This window comes from Triplophysa rosa, linkage group LG8 (genome assembly GCF_024868665.1).
Source record: "Triplophysa rosa linkage group LG8, Trosa_1v2, whole genome shotgun sequence".
Taxonomy (NCBI): domain Eukaryota; kingdom Metazoa; phylum Chordata; class Actinopteri; order Cypriniformes; family Nemacheilidae; genus Triplophysa; species Triplophysa rosa.
In genome coordinates, this window is record NC_079897.1 from 8,096,903 (window position 1) to 8,113,926 (window position 17,024).

Here is a 17,024-nt window from a genome sequence, read left to right on the forward strand (position 1 = left end):
TCAGTATGAATCTGCGGAGCCCGTCTGCTCACCCCTCGGAGAAAAAAAACAAGACCCGCAAATGTGTGGCCACAGTTTTGTAATTCGTTCCCTCAGTTTAAAAATCCGTACTCACAGATTCTAAAACTGTTCCCACGTTTACAAAACCGTGCTCTCGGATTAATAAACTGTACCCACGAGTTTACAATCCGTGCTCTCGGTTTTGTAAACCGTCCCCTCAATTTTTGAAATCTGTACCCACGAATTCATAATCTGTGCCCAATCGCAACCCTTTCGCAATCCGTTCGCACAGTTTTGCAAACTGTAGCCTACTCGCGGAATTGAAGCCTCTGTCTGTCAACAGAAGTAGCTCCTACAGGAACATTAACGAATATTGTATACTGTTTTATTTTAGATTATATTATAAATTGTCTTAATGGGTTTACACACGAGCACGTGGCGCAAATAAAGCATGCGTTCATTGCACCGTTTCACTGGCATAAAGTTGGTTTGACACTAAACGTTCGATATTCGTGAATTTAGGGACCGTCTCTAAAGTTACATACACATTAAAATACATGTTTCCAACTTTAATGGCATTTAAAGGGAATGACTTATACCCACAAGACTAACTGTAGGCTACAGTGTTTATGTGTGTGTCAGATATAATGCACACCTTTTATATTTATTGTAATAAACTGTTAAATCAAATGCAAATATTCCTGTGTTTCACTGCTGTATGGGCTCATACATAAATATACAAATTTTAAAGCTCAATAGTATTTAAAGGGAATGACTTCCCTGACTAACTGTAAAGTGTTCATGTGTCTGCCAGACAGAATGCACACCTTTTAGATTATTGATATGTATTAAAATAAACCGTCAAACATTCCTATGTGTATAATGGTCTCATACACAAATATACCATTATTTAAAGCTCAATAGCAATACGTATAGGAAAGTGTGCATATGATTTGAAGGTTTATTTTAATACTCAATCATCTAAAAGTTGTGCATAATAGCTGACACACACATGAACACTGTACAGTTAGTCTTGTGGCTATAAATCATTCCCTTTATATGCTTTTGAAGTTGGAAAAATGTATTTTAATGTGTATGTAACTTTAGAGATGGTCCCTAAATTCACGAATATCGAAAGTTTAATGTCAAACCAACTTTACACCAGTGAAACGCGGCAATGAACGTGCCTGCTGAACGTGAACATGCTTTATATGCGCCACGCGCTCGTGTGTAAACACATTAAGACAATTTATAATAGAATCTAAAATAAAACAGTATTCGTTAATGTTCCTGTAGGAAGGAGCTTGTTCTGTTGACAGACAGAGGCTTCAATTCCGCGAGTAGGCTAGTCTGCAAAACTGTGCGAACGGATTGCGAAAGCGTGGGCACAGATTATGAATTCGTGGGTACAGATTTCAAAAACTGAGGGGACGGTTTACAAAACCGAGAGCACGGATTGTAAACTCGTGGGTACAGTTTATTCATCCGAGAGCACGGTTTTGTAAACTGTGGGAACAGTTTTAGAATCTGTGAGTACGGATTTTTAAACTGATGGAACGAATTACAAAACTGTGGCGACAGATTTGCGGGTCTTGTTTTTTTTTCTCCGAGGGGTGATCAGACGGGCTCCGTATGAATCAGAGCAAGGCGGACGTAACTCGGACACATTTCTTACCGGCATGCATCTCGCGCTGATCACCGGTGATCGGTTCTGCGCAGAATTTGGCCATCTCAAACGAGCCTAAAAATGATGCGGGATTGAAGTGCGCATGCCAAGTGGAGGTAGTTGTATCTGCGGTGGATGTCCAACCCGTCCCACATCCAAGTGTGATGTCATAATGTCAAAATACGTCACATTCTCATTAACATTGAAGCAGTAAGACGCCAACACAGTAGGTGGCGATAATACACATTATTGTTTGTGTTACCTGAAATAAAACCAAAAAGAAGAAGACAAAAAGGAAGCAGAAGCGTCCAGAAAGTGAGGTGAATTAATAACTATTGCTATGTCGGTAAGTAAAATAATCGTGTAATTTTTAATATTAATAATCGTGTAAGTATTTATATTAAATATTATGTACTTGATAGAAATGGCATCAGTAAATTCACATGGATTGTGTCGTGGCACACGTAATCTTTTGCTATCAATGTTGTTACGTGGTTGGTTACGTGGTTACGTGCTTATTTTTGATGAGTAGATTATACTGTTGGGGAATACAGTGTGTATATGGCCCTGGACTGGACTGTTGACTTCAGTCAGGTGACAACCTCAAATTCTCAGTTTCTTTTTTCCAATAAGTTTTTCAACTGCACTCTTAGCTTTGTGTTTTATCTGTTAGGAGAACATCCCTCAGCTCCGAAGGTGGTGGTGTCGATTGATTTTGGAAAGCATGTCACCTGCAAGGTACACACAACTGGTTACTGAAATGAAATCATATACATTCAAACTGTAAATGTTTCCTTCTAGAATTTTAATCTGTACTGTCTTCAGAGAGGACACAGAATGTTGTTGAATAAAGTGCTGAAGACAAATTCCTTACGTGTCCTAAGCACACTTGGCAATAAAGCTCTTTCTGATTCTGAATGCTTTGAAAGATGAGAGATGCTATACAAATATCCCATTTACCTAACCCTTGAGTCTGTCTCCAGTGTGTCAGAGTCTACCACCACAAAAGAGTCACCCCCTAGGCACCCTGTGGTCTGTCAACAAGAGGACAATGATGAGGTAATTTTTTAGTGGACATGCATATCTTCTCCCACAACAATACCCCAAACATCAAACACAGACTTATTCTCTATTTTTAACAGGTCTGTGAAAAGAACGTAAAGTGTAGGTTTGTACAGGACATCGGTCCTGCATGGTCCTGGGTACAGACTCGCTGTGCATTTTTCCGTGGGGAGGTGATGGAACCTCGAGATGGATGATGAAAACCAACAAAGACTGTTCGAAGAATACCTGCGGGGCGATTTAAAAGCAAGAGATGCCTTCCTATTTGAATTTGAATGTGCAGAGGACCTGGACACATTCATTTCTAATTGTAATGAAAAGCAAGGGCTAAAGGTCCATGCCATGATAAAATAATAATTTAATCTGATTTGTTCAAATGTAATTGTTTTGTCGAATAATAAATACAAAATTACCTGGTGAAGCATGTCTTTTTTTAACCATTTTAAGTATCTGAAGACCTGGATACATATCCTAATCAGACTGTGTTGATAAAGAAGGCCATAAGATCAATGCCATGTTACAAAATTCATATAAATCTATCAAAACAAACTATTTGTCTATTACAGTTATGTATGCTGCATAGAGAACCGTCAAGCTCATTTGTTTGGGCTCTTATAAGTGGGACATGTTTAGGAAATTTAATCAATATTATGAATTAAAGAAAAATGTTAAGAGTGACTTTTACCATACCAAGATGTAATTGTTTATTTAAATTTGAACCATTTTTGGGTAGGGTAGTATCAAACATCCTAAAATTATGAATTGATCTCTTTAAATAAATGAATGAGGAAAAGTATTATGGTTTTTATTAACAATTTTTATAACTTTAACCAATACGAGTGTTATACGGGCTATTTTGATGACGAAAATCAGCTCCGTATATTAGACATTCCTGACGAAATTAGGGTTGGCCTGGATTTAATTTATTTACCCTAGACATCATTTACAAACGTGACATCGTCTATTAGTAAAACGAAAGAGCATTATTTCATATAAAATCCCAGACTGCCGGCAGGAAGTAGCGCCATTTTGCACATGCGTACGTTTAATCGGGTTTCTGGGGCGGAACACTTTGGTCCTGTTCCAAATGGCGCACTTGCGGTCTCGTGGACTTAAATTGCGCGTTCTCGCCAAGTCTACGAGTCCGTAGAGTGTCCCATTTGTCTTTTTAGCGCCCAGAAGTCTGCTCGCGAGCGCCTCCTTTGTGCCCTCGATGATGCAGACTCCACTGAAGTCCCCTACCCAGGAATCCTTGCGAGCGCCCAATCACAGAACGGATGGGAGGAGTGTCGTGGATGTCAGCATACATAAACATGACGGATACATTTTTTATTTAATTTATTAATTAGTTACTTATTCGTATTATTGCTAATTTATTTTCTATTAAGCCAACTATTAAAGAATAAAATATTTTAATGCAGTGCATTTTCTTACTTAAGGTAATAAGCCATGTTTTGTTGTAGATTTACAGTATATCTAGTTGTCTCTGGGCTCTGTAAGGCTGAACAACACAGCTTCTGTATTATAGAGAAATATTAAATAACAACATATATGCATATTAAGAACACATTATGCACATTAAGTATAGTGTAAACAAATTAATAAATATACATTCATGACATTATGACAAATTAATGCATTACAAACATAAGTATCTATTGTATAATGCTCGGGAGGTATATCAACATATGAAATACTGAACAATAAAAACCTGCAGCTCCAGTCCCAAATAACTACAATGGGACAACAAGTGTGGTCGACTTCACGAGGTGCTGCGCAGACTGATCAGTGTATGACAACAAAGTACCGCGAGAGTGATTAGAAAGCACTGCTTGCTCTTTCCGGTGTGATGACCTCAAGTCTGTCCCAAAATGCACTCCCATGTACCCTTGTGGACTCGTGCCTAGTGCCCTATAGGTCTGCACTTCCTGACGTCACCAAGTGTGGACTCGGAGGAGGTCCACAAGACCGGAGTGCGCCATTTGGGACAGGGCCTTTCTTCTTCTTCTTCTTTCTTCTTTTAGGATTTAATGGCAGTTGGCAAACCAACTTAAAAGGTGCATTCCCGCCACCTACTAGAAAGGAGTATGAAGCGCCCAATGACTAGGAAGTTTAGCAACAAAAGCTACTTATTTCTTTTTTTTTTTAAATGGTATCCTATATCCTATTAATCAATCCTGTTTCTTTTAAATAAACAACTAATTCTGTATATATTCTTGATTGTTTTTGTCCATCACCTAACAAAACCTGGATTGACAAATCATTTATTTCCAAATTTGACTTAGTTGGAAACGTTATCTTTCATAAGCCTCACATTTTATCAGTACATGTTCTACATTTTCTGTTAACCCACATTTGTCACAATTTCCATTCTCATGTTTTCCTATTCTATGTAAGCATTGATTTAATAAACAATGTCCAATACGCATTCTTGTTATTAATACGTCCTCTTTCCTGTTTCCAAATCTTCTTCTCTCTGAACCAACTTTCTCTTGTATGCCATATAAATGTCTACCTTTTGTTCCTTCTTCCCATTCCTTCTGCCATATTTCTTGTACTTTTTTCGCTATTATCACTTTTATTTCTGTTTTACTTAATGTCACTTCAATGTCTATTTGAGAATGATTTAAAGCCTGTTTAGCCAGATGATCAGCCTCCTCATTTCCTTTCACACCCATATGTGATGGTACCCACACAACATTTACTAGAAGTCCATACTGTCTTATTCTAAAAAGACTTTGCATTACTTCACTTATCATATCTTGTCTTGCTAATGATTTTCCACTTGACAAACTATTTATTGCTGAAAGAGAATCTGTGCATATTACTGTCTTTATTGGTTGTATTTCTTCTATCCACTGAAGTGCCAATACTATTGCTATTAGTTCTGCAGTAAATACAGAAATATGATCTGAAGTTCTTTTTGACATTTTCTATTTGAATAGAGGAATATATACTGCTACAGCGGCGGAACACTTGTTGTGACGTTTGGACATAGGCGTGGCTTATGACGTCACACTTGGATGTGGGATGGGTTGGACGTCCACCGCAGGTCGCAGCGAGATGTACTTGCACTTGAAGGGATACCCCTTCAAGCCATAACGGATGTTACTGACCCCAGTACAATAGGTGGCGATATGCACCTAAACATGTTGGTTGAGAACCACCATTAAAACAGAGAGAAATACTGCGCATGCGCGGTCTGACGCGCGCCATGAATGTTGAATTGTATGCTAACCGCAATTTAGTCGGAGTAATATTTCTTTACCGTTTTCACAATTGTAAATATATCGATAGGCTGTTTTACTATTATTCTAATTATTCTTTATATCAACAAATTGTCTTTATTGTAAGTTTCCTCCAGCAGTGCTATTTTGTCCACATTGCAGTTAATCTAACAGTTACTGTACCTGGTCTTCAAGTTTGATTTTTATCCGCCGATCTTTTTATCACACATGTAAAAAGGCTGGAGTTGATAAATTCGATCAGAGAAATACAAAATCATGGAGGCTCCACCGGTCACTGTGATGCCCGTGACGGGTGGCGCAATCAATATGATGGAGTACCTGCTGCAAGGTAAACTAAATCATTATCACAACTGCACTATTACAGTATATTATGCACATAGTTATATCCAGATCTACATAAAAAGTACCACGGTTTTGGATATCTGATTCCGCTGCTGTACTGCTGAGAAAAATCTGATGGTATAACGTTAATATCACAAATACCGATTAAAACAATTCAGATTGATGTATTATGTTTTGGGTTTTAATTCAGTAGGATTTAATTGGCATTTTATTTGCTCCACTCCGCAAGATAACATCCCATCAATGGAAATCCAACAACACTACCAGCAGAGTCCCAAGGAGACAAATATAGTTTCCCACCAATACAATTCCTATAATAACCATGAAATCCATTCCAGTTTCTGTGTGTTTCTATTTGGTCAGGGTGTACTATAGTAAAACAAAACTATGTCTATTTAATAAAACATATTTCATTTTTTAACATGCTTATGTGCTGTAATGTAACTAGTGCTGGTGATTCAGTTGTGAATGTACTTAAGTGTCTTGTAAGAATTAAAAAACACTCTTTTCAAGTAAGGATTAGACATGTGTTTGTAGTTTTACTGTATTTCTTATGTTGATTTCTCCACTGGGGCACAGGCAGTGTATTGGATCAGTCCCTGGAGAGTCTCCTACATAGACTGAGAGGTCTGTGTGATGACATGGAGCCCGAGAGCTTTGCCGACCATGAGTTGGTCTATCTACTGAGGGGCCAGCAGGGCAACCCATTCATCCTGCGTGCCCGTCGTTCTCTCCTTAAACCTACCTCCCCTTGGCACCTGCGCTATCTGGGCCAGCCCGAGGTTGGTGACAAGAGCCGCCACGCCCTGGTTCGAAACTGTGTGGATGTGGCTGCATCACACAGTTTACCAGACTTTCTCAATGAGATGGGTTTCCGCATGGACCACGAGTTTGCGGCCAAGGGCCACCTGTTCCGCAAGGGGCAGATGAAAATAGTGGTGAGCAAACTCTCCCGTGTGCATGTGCCAGGTAACTTGGAGAACACAGAGCCCCTGTCTTTGTCATATCTGGTTGAGCTGAGTGTGCTGGCACCAGCAGGACAGGACACTGTGTCTGAGGATATGAAAAGCTTTGCAGAGCAGCTGAAACCTCTAGTGCATCTGGAGAAGATCGACCCTAAACGTCTAATGTAGTGTACTTATGACTGAGGAGTTTAACAGATACTGTAGACAGATATGCTTATATTAGGCAACAGATCTTAGAGTGTAAAAATATTTGTTTTGTGTCTATTTTCTTATTTCCCATTTATTTCTTAAAAATATTTTTCAAAAAATGGACATGGTCACCCTCATGATTCAGTTTTCAGAAATATTCATTTCTGTTTTAGTCCAGATGATAAGACATGGATCGTCTTCTGTATTCTTCTGCTTGCATTCTGTATTAAGATAAGGTCTTATTTAAATTGTGCTGATATGCATTGCTGATTTTTAAGATTATAAAATTCTTTGATGTTTATTACGTTTTCACTTATTACAACAAAGATCCACATACTGCAAATGCAAGCTCTTATCTTAACACTCTATATGAATCTTTATGTAGCCATGCCAAAGAAAATAAAATGCAGCTTAGAAGCACTGTTCGCTTTAAGACTAGCTCTGAAATTAAGTACGTCTTGCCTCTGGAATGAAGTGAACACATGTGCGCGCACTCACTTTTTTTAAATGCATTTCTTGGACCAAATAATAAATAAAATGCAGCCAAAATAGGCCCAGTGTATATGGAAATTGCTTCAATACTGTTTGCAAAGCTTCCCAGGTTAAGACCTTATGAAGCTGGATGATAAAATGGCAAGTGTACGATTTTGCAAATTCAAGGCAAATGGTGTCTGATTTGAAGATGATAAAATATAGATTTCTTTAATTTTTGATGCTTTTAGTTACAACGTAGTTCCCAGATACAATAGTGTTATTCCATGGATTTGATAAAGTTACCATTATTTTAAAATGTGAAAAATATATAAAGAATGAGTTAGTGATCCTAAACTTTTGAAAGGTAGTGTACATGTTTAGGTAAAATACTCCTTTTTATTTAATTCTGTGAAATACTGACATTTCTCCCACATTGTAAATGAAAATCTTTAATTGTTTGAAGAAAATTTAAATGGGACAAACTGGTTAAAATCAAAAAGATACAATGTTTGCAGATCTCAAATTCTGCAAAGAAAACAAGTTCATGTTCATGTTTAAACAACACAATACTAATGTTTTTACATGTATTTAAAATTAATATGTGATAGAATAAGCCTTTCATGTATCTTTGCATTCTGTCATTAAAAACAAACCTGGAGCGCATGCATGTGTGTTGGAAACTAAACAGAATTTAAAAGCTTCCCCTGTTTCTCAACCGCATTTGTCAAATATTTGAATAAATTTTAGGTATTCAGATGACTAACCCCTCAAACCCTTCCCCCTCTCTAAATCTTCTCACTCCTGAGGGGTATTCCAGATAGATGGTTATGTGACATACCCGGGTAAATTTAAGGGTAGATTATCTGATAACCTCAAATTTAGGATCCAAAAACAGATTACTTTCAGAGTGTGTAAGTAGCAACTCACTCTCTGAAGATAACCTGCTCCAGAGTTTCAGGGGTTGTGCGAGCATGTGCACTTTTCGATGAGCGTCAAGTGGACGTGGAAGCACAGATTTCGTATATTATTATAATTTTACAGCAATATTACAATTGCATTTCCAATCTCACCCATTGCAATTCAGCATTCACAACTAATTTTATTATGTAACCTTTTAAAATGAAATAATCTTTAAATAAAATAATGTAAGCTGTTATTATTAAACTAATTTAGGCTTTATGTATTCATGTTGAATAATGTATATACTTTGAAATAGGTTTATTAAAACCTCCAAATATTACCTGGATGTATATGCATATGGAAGTAAAATAGAGACAAATGTGTTTGAAGCAAAAAGACGTGCTGAATAGCACTAACTGAAAACAAATGCATTGTATAAACAGTGCTTGCATTTTAAGGTTCTGCAATTCAACATGGTTGCATATTTAAGGTGTGATTTTTTTCAAATGTAAAAATTTCACAAACAGTTTCACCGTTTAAAAATTCAATAATCAAAATTCACCTTTTAAATTTCGTTAAAAAAATTCAACTTGTTTTAAAATACAACCTTTAATATTCGACAGACAAATTTCAGTTCATATTATTTCGGTTTAAAAATTCGCTTCCACAAATTCAATGGTTCAAATTCGGCTTGAAGTTCAAATTCGGCTTGAAATTCAAAGTTTCACATCCGGGAATCCCAGGAGAAGCAATAGAGCGCCGATTCCGCCAATGCATGATCTCTACCTGCTGCCTGACCGCTTCACCAGCAGGTGGTGCAAGTCGCTTCTGACGAAGACCAAAGCAAGAAATGCAGATACTTTTTATATGTTTGCAGCACAGTCCACTCATCTGCTCCATTAAGTGAATTTATTTGATCTCATAGATCTCTTCTTATGCATCATCAAGAAAAAATGTATTGTTTCGTACTGGCAGCTTAGCTCACCACTATCAGCCCTGGAACGGACATGGAGCAGGGGGACAATTCCAGGTGGCCTGGAATTAGTGGACTAGTCATACATTTATAATATTAATTTAATTATTTAAATATCCTACCCGATCTACTAGTACTGCCTATCTATAGTAAGAGTTTATGTTTGTATTTGGCTTGCTATTTATACGCATTCATTACTTTTTACGTGCTTATGATTACCCCCTTGGTTAAGATGGTGTGGGTTAAGTCGGTATGTACATAAAAAGTGCACGCAAAACACATGCATATCATATGCACGCAAAAGGTCATTTCTGTAGCTCGCTAAATACAAACATAAAATCATGCTTTTGATAAGCAGGATCTTAAGTCATCAAATAATGATTTGAGTTTCGGGGATGAGGAAAATTGTATATGTTACAGTGAATTACTGAATCATACTGTGTTTGATTGAGTTTGACTGAGTTTTTTAAATGAAATAAGCTAATTGCATGAAGCTATTTGAATGACACATGCAATGGTATCTGAATAAATGTGCCAGAAAACAAGACAAGATTTTAAAGCATTACATTAGTTACATAACACCATCACAATAAACTTAACATTTAAATTCAAATAAAACATTTTATTTCGGTTTAAAACTAAATATGAAAAATAGCAATATTTATACATTTTAAACAGTCAATAGTAGTAGGCTAACTAAAATAGTAGTGTAAACAGATGTAAGAACAAGCCATGAACAATTTTTCATCAGAACGTAAAATAATCTACAATATAAATCTTCAATATAATATATCAATATAAAAAAGTATTTTCTTAAAAACGTAATTGTAAAATATGTAGTACATGTAGGATATAAATGTAATTTAAACGAATAACTACACCACTTAAAAGAAAAATATCAATGGAAATAATTATGCCTATACTTTTCATCTGAACTCTCAGAACGCAAACAAAATAAAGCCAATTATAGCCTATTGTATGAACGAATGAATAAAAAAACAAACTGAAATACTGCAACAATAAAGACACCTATACCTATTAGTTCTGGTATTATGTGAGAAATACGGCGGGACATGCTAGAATTCTTATTGTGTCATTTTGTGCTTTTTGCATTCATATTTAGGGCTCTTCCGCATTTCTGTATAGCCTACGGTTATTAAAAAGGTGTAGGCTATACTAATTTTAGTCATCTGGTCTGAAGATTAAGCAACATTAAGCGTTTTAGCACGGTACACCGGCCGTGATGGCGTGGTCCGTGGACGCTAAAGGGACAGAGTAGGTGTTAGCGCCGACATTTTTGCGTATGGTAACCGGCAATAACTTAATATTATACGGAGGTAACAAACACGCTCACACACATCAGTTTCACTTGAACCGGAAGAAGAAAAAAATCTTTTTCCTTCTTTTATTTGCATATAACCATATAAGGTACATCACGTTTCATTTACTCAAATGACATGCACATATGGGAGCACACTTATTACAACTCTTAACACCCCCACTTGCTCTCTTTACACATCTCAACTCAACTCAACTTTATTTATATAGCGCTTTTACTATTTTCATTGTTACAAAGCAGCTGTACATGAGACATATTGACTGTAAGCAAAATAATTAAAGTTGTACCTGTAAAAACAAGAAAAAGGTGAAAACACAGAAGACAACATACCCACATACAAAACACTCCACACACACAATATGCACACGTACTAACACACATAGACATAGAACACACACACGGATGCGCAGCACACAGACGCACCACACACACACGTACACAGACAAGTACGCACACACACAACACGACACGTCACACACACGACAAGACCGCACAGCACACAGACACACACGCTCAGTGAGAGCACACATTTAGGATAAAGGAAGAGAGAAGCACAGGTCAAATATAACAGACTATAAATTCCTATATGCAATATTAATTAAGTAAAACTTTAAAATTCTAAAGCAGCCCCCCGGTCAGGCAGATAGTGCAAAACAGTATGCAAACGGTGGCGAGGAACCCAAAACTCTAATCGAGAAAAAAAACCTCAGGAGAACCCAGGCCCAACCAGGGGATTCCAGTTCCCCTCTGGCAAAAGCTGCTGCCTCTGCACAAGCTCCAGAGAACTTGCACAACAAGGCTAAATAAAATAAATAAACTTAATAATAAAATAAATTATAGTTTAAGATTATCATTAATAATCTAATAGCATTTGAAATTTTGTGGTGAAGACATGTCAAGAGACCGCGTCCTTCTTTGATCCAGCTCTATCATCTCAGCTCTTGTCAGGTCCCACTTCCCATTCTCCGCTCTACCATCAGGTCAGGCCATGAACTGCATCCTGCTCGCTGTGGTAACCTTGGAACAATGAGACAAGACTGGCTGAGAGTAGAGTACTGTTCTGTACTCTTTGATGCAACAAGTACATCAGTTGTGTTTTTGGTTCCGGTTGATCTAACTAATGCAGCCTAAACCCTCGAAGATTTATATTATGGAAGAGTAGTGTATGCAAGATTAAAAAGATGCGTCTTTAGTCTAGATTTAAACTGACAGAGTGTGTCTGCCTCCCGGACAGTGCAGGGAAGACTATTCCAAAGTTTAGGCGCTAGATAGGAAAAGGATCTACCACCTGCACTTGATTTTGAAATTCTAGGTATTACCAACTGACAGGACGCCTGAGAGCGTAATGCACGTGAAGGACTGTAATACAAAAGGAGTTCATTCAAGTACTGAGGAGCTAAACCATGTAAGGCTTTATAGGTAATAAGCAAGATTTTAAAGTTAACGCGATGCTTTATAGGTAACCAGTGCAAGGTTGACAGAACCGGGCTAATATGTTCATACTTTTTTGTACGTGTAAGAACTCGAGCTGCCGCGTTTTGGACCAATTGGAGTTTTTGTAATAAGCCTGCAGGGCAACCACCTAACAGTGCATTACAGTAGTCTAGTCTTGATGTCATGAATGCATGAATTAACTTCTCTGCATCTGACATTGACAGCATATGACGTAGTTTAGATATATTCTTAAAGATGGAAAAACGCAATTTTACAGGTGTTGGCGACGTGGCTCTCAAATGACAGATTACTATCGAATAGAACGCCAAGATTCTTTGCTGACGACGAGGGTTTTATGGAACATCCGTCAATAGTTAAACAGTATTCTTGGTTGTTACTTATAGCAGTTTTCGGTCCAATAAGTAACACTTCCGTTTTGTCCGAGTTCAGTAATAAAAAGTGTTACTCATCCAGTTTTTTATATCGACTATGCATTCCATTATTCGATGGAACTGCTGTGTTTCATGAGGCTTCGAGGAAATATAAAGTTGAGTATCATCAGCATAACAGTGAAAGCTAACTCCGTGTCGCTTTATTATATCTCCTAGAGGTAGCATGTATAATGCGAAGAGCAGAGGCCCTAAGACTGAGCCCTGTGGTACACCGTACTGGACTTGCGATTTGCGTGACACCTCATTGTTTATTGCTACAAATTGAAAACGGTCGGATAAATAAGATTTAAACCATTTCAAAGCTATTCCCTTAATGCCGACATAATTTTCGAGTCTATGTAGGAGTGTGCTGTGGTCAATGGTTTCGAATGCAGCACTAAGGTCTAGCAGCACCAATAACGAGATACAACCTCGGTCAGACGCCAATAGCAGATCATTTGTAACTCTGATCAAAGCAGTCTCTGTACTGTGACATGCTCTAAATCCAGACTGGAATTCTTCATTGATGTCATTCCTTTGGAGGAAGGAGCATAATTGAGTTGAAACTACTTTTTCCAGAACTTTAGATATGAAAGGTAGATTCGATATAGGCCTGTAGTTCCTTAGTTCTCTAGGGTCGAGTTGGGGTTTTTTTGACAAGGGGCCTTATAACAGCCACCTTATATGCTTTAGGCACATGTCCTAATGTCAGAGATGAGTTAATAATACCAAGAAGAGGATCTATAATTTCTGGGAGCATCTCTTTCAGTAGATTTGTAGGTATAGGGTCTAGTATGCATGTTGTTGATTTAGATGATCTAATAATTTTAGACAGCTCATCTTGATCTACGGTATAAAATAATTGCATTTTCTCCTTAAGGGCGCTGTAGTTAGTTTGTTCAGCGGGTTTCACTTCTGATTGCATTGTTATAATTTTTTCTCTAATATCTTGGATTTTATATGTGAAGTAGTTCATAAATTCATCACTGCTATGCTGATATACAGGATCAGAAGTCACTGACGATTTATTTTTTGTTAATTTAGCCACCGTGTTAAATAAAAACCTAGGGTTGTGCTGTTTTCTTCTATTAGTGATGAAAAGTAGGCGGATCTAGAAGTTTTTAGGGCTTTCCTGTATTTTCGAATACTCATCCTTCCATGCTGTACGAAATACCTCTAATTTAGTTTTCTTAAAGTTGCGCTCCATTTTTCGGGCCGCTTTCTTTAGAGCTGAGTGTGTTCATTATACCACGGTGTGGGGCTGCCATTTTTAATCTTCTTTAAACCGTAGTGGAGCAACTTTGTCTAGCGTTACCGAGAAGGTGGAATTAAAATTTTCAGTGGTAATGTCAAGATCTTCAACGTTATTTCTCATGATTTGAGACAATTCGGGCAGATTATCGAGAAACGCATCTTTGGTAGTTGAAGTTATTGTTCTACCATATTTGTAACAATGAGTTTTATTTGCAGCCGTAGGCCAGTGAAGCAAACATAATACCAGATAATGATCCGAAATGTCTTCACTCTGCTGAAGGATTTTAACGTCGTCCACATTTATACCGTAAGACAGTATTAAATCTAAAGTATGATTACGAAGGTGAGTGGGTCCTGACACATGTTGACTAATGCCCATGGAGTTAAGAGTGTCTTTGAAAGCCATTCCTAAGGCATCTGTAACGTTATCTACGTGGATGTTAAAGTCACCAACGACAAGGAGTCTATCTGCGGCCAGTACTAGTTCTGATAAGAACCCACCAAATTCTTTAATAAAATCTGTGTGGTGCCCTGGAGGCCTATATACAATAGCTAGAATCAATTTAAAAAGAGTTTTATCTTTAGTATTAGGTGTTGAAACATGAAGAACCATGACTTCAAAAGAATTATATTTAGAGTTCGACTTCTGGGAAATGCTAAGAGAGTTATTGTAAAGTGCTGCGACACCTCCCCCTCTGCCTTTTAGACGAGGCTCGTGTTTATAATAATAATCTTGGGGGACAGATTCATTTAAAGCAATATAATCATCTGGTTTTAGCCATGTTTCTGTCAAACAGAGCATGTCTATTTTATGATCTGTTATCATATCGTTAACAAAAAGTGCTTTATTAGAGAGAGATCTAATATTTAGCAATCCGAGTCGTAACAGTTGATTATCTGTATTTTGTTCATGTTTGAGTGTTCAAACACTGTATATATATTTCTGTAACATAACATAGGAATACAACATGCTGTACAGTGAACACAATATACTCAATATGGCATAAATAACCCACTATTGACTATTACAATTAGGTTTCCATACCGAACAGAAACCTTTTAAATTTCTCTAGTTTGACTTTTGACATTGGTTTGGTCATAACATCTGCCACCATTCTTTCTGTGGGACAGTACTCAATTGCAACTCTGCCATCACGGAGTGCTGATCGAATGAAATGATACCGTATGTCAACATGTTTACATCTCTGACGGCATACTGGGTTCTTGGAGAGAGCAATTGCACCTTGGTTATCTTCCCAGATTTTAACTGGCGTGTATTGACAATCACCTTCCAAATTATCCAACAACTGTACAAGATACATGCTTTCCTGTGCTGTCGCAGCCAGTGCCATGTATTCTGCTTCACATGTAGATAAAGCTACGGTTGGCTGCTTCTTTGATCTCCAGGAAATCAGTGGACCGTTTTCAGTAAGGCTAAAACAGTACCCAGTTGTACTTCGCCTGTCATTTAGGTCTGACGCCCAGTCAGCATCACTGTATGTCACAAGTTTGAGTTTTTCATCACTCTTTTTGTAACATAGTTCATAACTGATTGTCCCTTTTAGGTATCTCATTACCTGTTTGACTGTAGTCCAGTGCTGTACATTTGGGTCAGACATGAACTGAGATAGCTTACTAACAACCCAACTTAGATCAGGTCTACTACATGTCATCAAATAGATCAGGCTTCCTACTGCCTCACGATACCTTTTGGGATCAACAGGATCAGCATCACTGCTATAATCCAGTTTTTGTTCACATGGTGTTGATTTAGGTTTACAATCTGACATATTAAATCTCTCCAGTATTCTGGTAGTATACCTTTTTTGGTTCATTTTTACAACTCCCTCAGCCTGTTGAAAGTCAATACCTAGAAAATGTTTTAGTTTTCCCAGGTCCTTCATTTTGAATTTTGCGGACAACATTGCTTTCACATTCTTCAGCAAATCATCGCTACTGACAGCAATGATCAAATCATCAACCCAGATTATCAGTATTACTCTGCCTTTTGCAGTTTGTTTGGTGTACACACAATTATCGGCAGGATTTTGCACAAAATCATTCTCAGTAAGATAGTCATGTAGCACTTTGTTCCAATTTCTTCCTGACTGCTTTAAACCATACAGCGATTTGTTTAATTTACAGACTAGTTTTTCACTTGTGTCTGATTTAACCTCAAATCCTTCTGGTTGTTCCATGTATATCTCACAGTCAATTGGAGCATGTAAGTAGGCAGTCTTTACATCCATCTGATGGAGATCAAGGTCATATTGTGCCGCTATTTGCATCAAAGCACGTACTGAAGTAATGTTTGCAGTGGGAGAAAAAGTCTCGTTATAGTCTACTCCCATTACCTGGCTATAACCCTTAGCAACATATCTGGCTTTGTAAATTTCAGACTCATCTGCATTGTTTTTGATGGCATAAACCCACCTACCCCCCACTGCATGTTTACCCTCTGGTAGCTTAGTTAAGGTGAATGTGTCATTCTCCTTAAGAGAGTCCATTTCTTCTTTCATGGCATTAGCCCAAACACACGATTTGTCTGAACTCATAGCTTCTGTGTAAGTCTGTGGTACATTACACACCCTGTAACAATAATCAACATTGGTTAGAATCTGGTCATTAGAATCAACATCCGACACATAGTCTGACAAATACTGAGGAGCTCTCCTATTTCTTTTTGGGTAACGTACATCATGGTCGCTTCTCTCTTTCCTAGCACTCCCTTGACCATCAAGTCTACA

At 37.6% G+C, this 17,024-nt stretch overlaps 1 protein-coding gene across 1 annotated transcript; it reads left to right on the forward strand.

Moving 5' to 3' along the window:
* The first annotated feature begins 5,913 nt into the window (after positions 1 to 5,913).
* med18 (mediator of RNA polymerase II transcription, subunit 18 homolog (yeast)) lies at positions 5,914 to 9,106 on the forward strand. Its single transcript, XM_057340203.1, has 2 exons — positions 5,914 to 6,304; positions 6,898 to 9,106. Exons 1-2 carry the CDS (start codon positions 6,232 to 6,234, stop codon positions 7,449 to 7,451), a joined length of 627 nt encoding a protein of 208 aa, XP_057196186.1. The 5' UTR covers positions 5,914 to 6,231; the 3' UTR covers positions 7,452 to 9,106.
* Positions 9,107 to 17,024: the final 7,918 nt, after the last annotated feature.

Excerpts from the sequence above, each read along its gene's own strand:
- med18 (XM_057340203.1), top strand. The coding sequence starts at position 6,232 with ATGGAGGCTCCACCGGTCACTGTGATGCCCGTGACGGGTGGCGCAATC. Across the intron at positions 6,305-6,897 it reads GATGGAGTACCTGCTGCAAG|GCAGTGTATTGGATCAGTCC; the intron begins GTAAACTAAATC and ends ACTGGGGCACAG.